The 9,503-nt window shown below is 43.4% G+C and overlaps 1 protein-coding gene across 1 annotated transcript in view; it reads left to right on the forward strand.

Annotated features, from left to right (window-relative positions):
* The window catches only part of itpr2 (inositol 1,4,5-trisphosphate receptor, type 2), a 272,542-nt gene extending 267,472 nt beyond the window's left edge, over window positions 1-5,070 (forward strand). Inside the window, exon 57 of the mRNA XM_073066048.1 lies at window positions 1,307-5,070. Coding sequence (XP_072922149.1) covers window positions 1,307-1,393 — 87 coding nt within the window. The 3' untranslated portion in view covers window positions 1,394-5,070. The remainder of the gene's footprint in view (window positions 1-1,306) is intronic.
* Window positions 5,071-9,503: the final 4,433 nt, after the last annotated feature.

The following is a 9,503-nucleotide window of genomic DNA, read 5'->3' on the forward strand; positions in this document are numbered from 1 at the left end:
CAGAAAAGTTACTAACATGATTAAAGTTTTGGATGATTGGTAGGAGGCAGTGAATGGGAATAAAAGGATACTTCTCTGGTTGGTTGTCAGTGACTAGATGCCCCACATCTTTTCTGAGATGAGGAGCCCAAAACTGTTCACAATACTCAAGGTGAGGCCTCACCAGTGCCTTATAAAGCCTCAGCATCACATCCCTGCTCTTGTATTCTAGACCTCTTCAAATGAATGCTAACATTGCATTTGCCTTCCTCACCACTGACTCAACCTACAAGTTTAGGATGTTCTGCACAAGGACACCCAAGTCCCTTTGCATCTCAGATTTTTGGATTTTCTTCCCATTTCTTTCTACTACCAAAGTGCATGACCATAAATTTCCAACATTGTATTTCATTTTCCACTTTCTCACATATTCTCTAATCTGTCGTAGCCCTTCTGCAGCCTACCTGTTTCCTCAGCACTACCAGCCCCTCCACCAATCTTCATATCATCCAAAAACTTGGCAACAAAGCCATCTATTCCATCACCTAAATAATTGATAAACGGCATAAAAATAAGCAGCCCCAACACCGACTCCTGCGGAACACAGCATCAAAGGTTACGGGGAGAAGGTTGGGGGGGGGAAGAAAGGATCAGCCAAGATTGAATGCGGAGTAGACTCAATGGGCCAAATGGCCTAATTCTGCTCCTATCTCTTATGGTCCTGTGGTCTTATAAAGGTAAGGATGTAGTGCTTTATAATGTGCTGGTCAGACCACATTTGGAATACTGTGACAATTTTGGGCCCCAGTTCTAAGGAAGGAAGTACTGGTCCTAGTGAAGGTCCAGAGGAGGTTCACAAGAATGATCCTGAAATTAAAGTTTTGACATACAAGGAGCATTTAATGGCTCCAGACCTCTGGGTCGGGGTGGGGGGAATAGTGAGGAGGGGTGAACCTCATTGAAAACTAAAAGACTTGGATAGAGGTGGACATGGAGAGGATGTTTCCACAGGTACAAGAGTTTGAGATCCTAGGGCACAGAAGAAAGGGATGACCTTTAGAACTGAGATGAGGAGGAATTTCTTCATTTGGAGATGTCCAGACGATCCAGAATGCAGAATTTAAGATCAGGAATGCAATTCTGGAAAGGGTAGGGGGGGGAGGGGGAAGCAGTTTCAATAATCACTTCCCAAAGGGAGTTGGATTTGTATGTGAAAAAGAAAACTAAATATCATGGCAATGAGTAGGAGCAGGGACTTCGAAGGGCCAGCACAGCCCTGATGATTGAATGGCCTGTGCTCTGACATGAGTTTTGTTTTATTCTGTAGATGACAGAGCAGAGGAAGAACAAGCAGCGTCTGGGATTTCTCGGATCCAACACACCTCACGTAAATCATCATGAGACAGCTCACTGAAGACTTTCTGAATTCAGGACCTATTTAAACAGGATAGTAATGATTCTTGACACCATACTTGGAATCAAATGCCTTAATAACTGGATGGAAGCCATTGAGACGGACTCACAAATGGCCAAAGACCTGCTGTCATATCCACCCTAGGGGTGTCCATTATAGAGCCACTCTGAAGCTCAGCCTGCATTCTATAATCTTCATGCAATCTGTGTCCACAATGAACACATCGGTGACTCATGGCTGACTACAAGACAGTGACTGACTATTTTTAACTTCATTTCATTCCTTTGGGGGGTGGTGGTGTAAGTATTAGATTTCCAATCCCCGAGGATGTAGTGGGAATGGACATCCTCTTGATTCAGCCGCTACAGTCAAAGTACACGTTGAAGCCCGGATGGTGCCTCATGCAGAGATCCTCTTATCTTTGTGGGCAAATGGTGTCACAGATGTGAGAAGGGCTACTAATTTACTGGAGTGTACCCCATAGATTGTATTTCCTGCAACTGTCCCTACAGCTTCAGGCTATGTTGAGAGTTGTTCATTGAGGATTGCTCCCGCTTCAGTCCTCAATCCAGTGGAGAGTGGTCCTTATGCCCTTTACTTCACCTTGGAGACGATACAGCCACAGAAACCCCAACTCCTAATCTCCATTGTAGCCCCAGTATTGACTGTATCTGAATGCCCCAAATAGTGGTAAACGCCAGTAATACTTGGATAGAGTCATAGAGCACTACAGCACAGAAACAGGCTCTTTGGCCCATCCGGTCCATGCTGATATTCTCTTGTTGGAGATGGTTACACTCTATTCCCATGTGGTGTAGAGCTTCTTGTCCTGTGTGGTTTGAAGGTTGCCAAAGACTTCTGACACGACTCAGGTCTTGTGCACTCATCCATGGCTTTCCCAGTTCCTGCAGTTTTTCCACCCACCACCTGAAAATGGGAGATCAAGGTCCAGCAGGGTTGTCCAAGGGCTGCAATGATTGGTCTTTACTTCCATTACACTGGGTACAACTATACCATGATGGCTGCACCTTGATCCACTTGGTCATATGCTGCTTTAATGTCGAGGCTGGTCATTCACACCTCATCACTGGAATTTGCTTCATCTGCCCAAATCTGTCATGTAGTCTTTGAGCGGAGGCCCACCTCTGAAACCCAACTGAGCATCAGAGGGTCATTAGCCGATAGATATTGTTCAGCAGCACTTCCCATCACTTTGCTGATGAGTATGAGAAGACTGGTCATTGGCCAGGTTAGATTTACCCAACTCTATGTTGATATACATTGGCGGCTTTATCTGTTGTTGGGTAGGTGATGTGCTTGTGGTTCTAATGAAATAGCTCAGCTCAGCAGAGGATAAAATAAACAATGAGCTGTGAATACAACCAGGGTCAACAAATAGTCTGCTGAAGGAAGTCAACAGGTTGAGTCGCTTCTGTTGGGAGGGTAGGAGCTATTGACAGTTCATACGACATAAAACATTGTAGCACAGTACAGGCCCTTTGGCCTACAATGTGGTGCTGACCTTATAACCTACTTTCAGGTCAATCTAACCCTTCCCTCCAACATAACCCTCCATTGTTCTATCATCCATGTGCCTATCAGAGTTTCTTAAATGTCCCTAATGTACCTGCCTCTATCACCACCACAACCCAGCAATCTCTGTGTAAGAAACTTACCTGTAACATCCCCTCTATATTTCCTCCTGTAATCTTTACATTATGCCCCCTGGTATTAGCCTCTCATCCTCCTTCTCTCCAAAGAGAAAAGCCCTAGCTTGCTCAACTGATCCTCATAAGACATGCTCTGTAGACCAAGCAGCATCCTGGTAAATCTACTCTACACACTCTCTAAAGCTTCCACATCCAGGCGACCAGAACTGAACACAACATTCAAGTATGGTCTAACCAGGGGTTTATGGAGCTGGAAAATTAATTTGAGGCTTCGAGTCAAAACCCTGCATAATTACTTTCCTTCTTCAACACACTAAGTTCCTCCAGCAGATTATTTATTGCTCCAAATTCCAGCATCTGTAGTCTTTTGTGTCTCCAGTTCAACCAGGAAGTTGTTGACCCCCACCCCTCCTCCATAGCCTTTGTAGTGTCTGATGTCCTTGGCCATTTCCTTATGCCAAAAGGAGAAAACCAAATGGGCTGGTTTGAATTAGTAATGCTAGACAGAGGCCGAGATGGAATCACTACTTTAGAAGATGTTTGTAAATACTTTGGGGAAAATGGCGCAGCTGATAGAGTCACAGCCTCACAGCGCCACACATCCTGGGTCAATCCCAACCTCTGGTGCTGTCTGTATGGAGTTTGCACATTCTCCTCCGTGACCATGTGGGTTTCCTCTGAGTGCTCCAGTTCCACATGCTGGGTTTGGTAGATTAATTAGTTTAGCAGATTAATTGGCCATTGTGTGTAGGCAAGTTTTAGAATCTGGGGGAGGTTGATGAGAATGTGGGGAGAATAAAATGGGGTTAGTTCTTAACCTTGGTGCAGTTTATACTTTGTGCCATTAATCCTGAGCACTTCTGTTTCTCATTTGGTTGCAAGATGGTGACCACAGAACAATGGTGCAGTTTAAAAGTAGCCTATGTGGCTACAGGGTCTCTCGTGATCTGCCTGAGGTTATTCTCTGTGCATTTGCTTGTGTTGCCTTTCCACCATTTCTCCTCCACATTCCCATCTTCCTGGACACGTTCACCTTGGGGTGAGTTCATGTGTTCTTATCATTAGGTCAGGTCTTTCTGTTGGAAATGATGGAAGAACTCCACGGGACTCCATCAAACTTCTTCCTGGTAAGAAAACCAGAATTGGGCCAATGAGGTCTGAAGTGCAGATATATTTTATCAACTAAAAGGGTGAAAATCCAAAACACCCTTCTAGGAAGATGTGGACATCAGCATCACTGGCCACTTCCAAGAGGGGGCTTAGCATCATGCAGGTGTTTCTGTAAGAAGAAGAAGAAGGAGAAGAAGAACCATAAATTAATACTTTGACTTTGGGCAAAGTAAAGATAGCGTGCAAAGCAGGGGCACAGTGCTGAATAAATGATACCTTTGGAAACTGCAGTAAGTTTCCTTCAACCACTGCACAACTGTACCTCGAGCACGGCCTGTGGTGTAAAGCTCATACAGGACACTGGAGTGGTTTCAGTGAAGAGGAGCAGGGAATAAGTGGCATTAAAAGCAATGGGTACTTTGCATTCTTGGATGGGGCTGGGGAGGCTTGTCACCTACCCAAAGCTGTGCTACTGAGTCTCAGTCACATTTCTTTGACCAAATACTCTCTCACTTTCGTAAAGCCATGCATCTAACCCTTTGATATCAACATGTTTCCAAAGGTACTAATGTAAAAATAATATTTTTATACTTTGATCCATTAATTTCAAAAGTTGTGTGACATTTAAAATATTAATTTTGGACCTTAATGATAGAACTCATTGAGGGTATCAAAGAATCCGAGGAGCTTTACTTTTCAGAACATGGTATTTGAATGTTCATTTTAATAACTTGCATGAACTGTAAAATAGTGGGGAGCAATGGTTGTTATGAAGCCTTTGTAATTGGTGTTATTTGTATGGCCTTTGCAAAAAGAGAGGTAAAGGTCTTAACTAGCTCTGACTGGATGATGTCTTTGTACCTTTTAAACTAATAAAGCATATCTTTTTCAACGGGACACCCGGATGGTATGTTGCCTCCCAGATGTCAGGGTCTCAGATCACATCCACACATTTTGGAGAGGGAGGGGGAGCAGCCAGATGTCTTGGTACATATCGGTACCAATGACATAAGAAGGAAAAGCAATGAGGTCCTGAAAAGAGAATTTAGTAAAAGCTGACAAGCAGGACCTCCCAGGTAGTAATTTCTGGATTGCTGCCTGCGCCACGCACCAATGAGGGTAGAAACAGGGTGATTTGGCAGATAAATGTGTGGCTGAGAAGCTGGTGCAGAGGGCAGGGCTTCAGGTTCTTGGCTAATTGGGATCTCTTCTGGGGGAGGTATGACCTGTTCAAAAGAGATGGTTTGCACCTGTACCCGAGGGGGACCAATATTCTCGTGGCCAGGTTTGTTAGAGCTATTGGGGAGGGTTTAAACTAACTTGGCAGGGGGGTGGGAACCAGAGTGAAGGGACTCAGGATAGGATGGATGGTAAAAAAATAAAGATAGCGTGCAGTCAGATTGTCAGGAAGGGCAGACAGGTGATGGGACTCAGTTGCAGCCAACAGGCTGAGTATCAAATCATTAGGGATGCAGAATCAGGAACGATAGCAAATACTGTACTCAAGGTGTTGTATCTAAATGTGCATAGTATAAGAAATAAGGTGGATGATCTTGTTGCGATATTACAGATTACCATGTATGATATTGTGGCCATCACTGAATCGTGGCTGAAAGATGGCTGTAGTTGGGAGCTAAATGTCCAAGGTTACTCGTTATATCAGAGGGTTAGGAAGGTAGGCAGAGGGGGTGGTGTGCCTCTACTGGTAAAGAATGGCATCAAATCAGTAGAAAGATGTGACATGGGATCAGAAGATGTTGAACCCTTGTGGGTTGAGTTAAGAAACTGCAAGGTTAAAAGGACATTGATGGCAGGCCTCCCAATAGTAGCTGGAAGGTGGACCACAGGTTACAACAGGAAATAGAAAAGGCAAGTCAAAAGGACAATGTTATGGTAGTATTGGGAGATTTTAACATGCAGGTTGATTGGGAAAATCAGGTTGGTAAAGGATCTCAAGAGAGTGAGTTTGTTGAATGCCTATGAGATAGCTTTTTAGAGCAGTTTGTCATTGAGCCTTCTAGGGAATTAGCTGTGCTGGATTGGGTGTTATGTAATGAATCACAGGCAATTAGGGAGCTTAAGGTAAAAGAACCCTTGGGAATCAGTGATCACAATATGATTGTGTACAGTTTGAAATTTGATAGGGAGAAAGTAAAGTTGGATGTAGCAGTATTTCAGTGGAGTAAGGGAAAGTACAGTGGTATGAGAAGGAGTTGGCCAAAGTAAATTGGAAGGAGCTGCTGGCAGGGATGTCAGCAGAGCAGCAATGGTGTGCTTTTCTGGGAAAAATGAGGAAGGTGCAGGACATGTGTATTCCAAAAATGAAGAAATACTCAAATGGCAAAATAGTACAACCGTGGCTGACAAAGCTATTGTAAAAACAAAAGAAAGGGCATACAACAAAGCAAAAATTAATGGGAAGATAGAGGATTGGGAAGTTTTTAAAAACCAATAGCAAGCAACTAAAAAATCATTAGAAGGGAAAAGATAAAATATGAAAGCAAGCTAGCAAATAATATCAAAGTGGATAGTGAAAGTTTTTTCAAGTATGTTAAAAATAAAAGAGAAATGAAAGTGGATATTAGACTGCTAGAAAATGAGGCAGGAGAAATAATAACGGGGGACAAGGAGATGGCTGATGAACTGAATGAGTATTTTGCATCAGTAAAAACACAAAATACTGGCAAAACTCAGCAGGCCAGACAGCATCTATGGGAGGAGGTAGTGACGAAGTTTTGGGCCGAAACCTTCAGGCCGAAACGTCGTCACTGCCTCCTCCCATAGATGCTGTCTGGCCTGCTGAGTTCTGTCAGCATTTTGTGTTTTTATTTATTTCCTGCATCTGCAGATTCACTCGTGTTGATTTTGCATCAGTCTTCACTGTGGAAGACACCAGCAGTATGAAGGAAGAAAAATGGGTGCAGTTACTGTTACAAGAGAGAAGGAGGTCAAAAAGCTGAAAGACCTAAAGGTACATAAATCACTCAGACCAGATGAGCGGCACCCTAGGGTTCTGAAAGAGGTAGCGGTAGAGATTGTGGTGGCATTAGAAATGATCTTTCAAAAATCATTGGACTCTGGCATGGTGCCAGAGGACTGGAAAATTGCAAATGTCACTCCACTCTTTAAGAAAGGAGGACGGCAGCAGAAAGGAAATTATAGACCAGTTAGCCTGACCTCAGTGGTTGGGAAGATGTTAGAGTCAATTGTTACGGATGAGGTGATGGAGTTCTTAGTGACACAGGACAAGATGGTACAAAGTTGGCATGGTTTCCTACAGGGAAAATCCTGTCTGACAAACCTGTTGGAATTCTTTGAGGAGATTACAAGTAGGATAGATTAAGGGATGCAGTGGATGTTGTATATTTGGACTTCCAGAAGGCCTTTGACAAGGTGCCACACGTGAGGCTGCTTACCAAGTTAAGAGCCCATGGTATTACAGAAAAGTTACTAACATGGTTAGAGTATTGGCAGGAGGCAGTGAGTGGAAATAAAAGGATTCTTTTCTGGTTGGCTGCCAGTGACTAGTGGTGTTCTGCAGGGATCAGTGTGGGGACCACTTCTTTTTATGCTGCATATAAATGATTTAGATGATGGAATAGATGTCTTTGTTGCCAAGTTTTCAGATGATACAAAGATTGGTGAAGGGGCAGGTAGTGTTGAGGAAGCAGGTAGGATGCAGAAGGACTTAGACAGATTAGGAGAATGGGCAAGAAAATGGCAAATGAAATACAATGTTGGAAAATGCATGGTCATGCATGACTAATGTGCTGACTATTTTCTAAATGGGGAGAAAATCCAGGAATCTGAGATGCAGAGGGACATGGGAGTTCTTGTGCAGAACACCCTGGAAGTTAACTTACAGGTTGAGTCGGTGGTGAGGAAGGCAAATGCCATGTTAGCATTCATTTGAAGAGGTCTAGAATACAAAAGCAAGGATGTGAAGCTGAGGCTTTATAAGGCACTGGTGAGGCCTTACCTTGAGTATTGTGAACAGTTTTGGACCCCTTATCTTGGAAAAGATGTGCTGGCATTGGAGAGGATTCTAAGGAGGTTCACAAGGATGATTCCAGGAATGAAAGGGTGATCATATGAGGAACATTTGATGGCTCTGGGTCTGTACTCGCTGGAACTTAGAAGGATGCGGGGGGACCTCATTGAAACCTTTTGAATGTCGAAAGGCCTAGACAGAGTAAATGTAGAAAGAATGTTTCCCATGGTGGGAGAGTCTAGGACAAGAGGGCACAGCCTCAGGATAGAGATTCGCCCTTTCAAAACAGAGATGCAGAGAAATTTCTTTAGCCAAAGTGTGGTAAATTTGTGGAATTTGTTGCCGCATGCAGCTGTGGAGGCCACTGGGTGTATTTAAGGCAGAGATTGATAGCTTCTTGAATGGACATCAAATCAAAGGTTACGGGGAGAAGGCTGGGAACTGGGGTTGAGGAAGAGATAGAAAAAAAGGATCAGCCATGATTGAATGTTGGAGCAGGATCGATGGGCCAGTTGGCCTAATTCTGCTCCAATGTCTTATGGTTTTATGGTCCTATATTTAACTAATCAATTATGCCAAGAGCTAAGAATTGATGTGTTAATTTTGAAGATTGTACTTCTCAAGTTCAAGTTTATTGTCATTCAACTATACACATGTACTTGTATACAGCTGAAACATCGTTCCTCCGGGGCCAAGCCAGACAACACAGTACATATAGTCACACACAGTACATATAGTTACTACAAAGCAAAATGCCAATACAAATAATATTAGTACAAGTCCATGAGAGGGACAGCCTGAAGGCTGATGGTTCATGGGATGTTGTCCTGGAGCCACATTTCTGTAAGAATAAGCACGCAGCAGTTCCTCATCTCACGTTGGGTCAGCTACAACATTAATCCAGTTTGTTTAATCACTGTTACCCACCCTAAAGGTTAATTTGTAAGTTGTGTCTGTGGTAAGGAAGGCAAATGGATTGTTAGCATTTATTTCAAGAGGACTAGAATATAAAAGCAAGGCTGAAATGCTGAGACTTTATAAAGTACTGGTGAGACCTCATTGGAAGCATTGTGAGCAGTTTCTGGCCCTTTACCTTAGAAAGGATGTGCTGAAACTGGAGTTGGTTCGAAAGAGGTTCATAAAAAATTATCCCAGGATCAAATGGCTTGTCATATGAAGTATGTTTGATGGCTCTGGGCCTATATTCACTAGAATTCAGTAGAATGAGGGGTGGCCTCATTGAAACCTATCAAATGGTGAAAGGCCTTGTTAGAGTGGATGTAGAGAGGGTGCTTTCTATAGTGGGAGAGTCTATGACCAGTGGATGCAGACACAGAAT

The sequence above is a fragment of the Hemitrygon akajei genome, chromosome 14 (assembly GCF_048418815.1).
Source record: "Hemitrygon akajei chromosome 14, sHemAka1.3, whole genome shotgun sequence".
NCBI classification, from domain to species: domain Eukaryota; kingdom Metazoa; phylum Chordata; class Chondrichthyes; order Myliobatiformes; family Dasyatidae; genus Hemitrygon; species Hemitrygon akajei.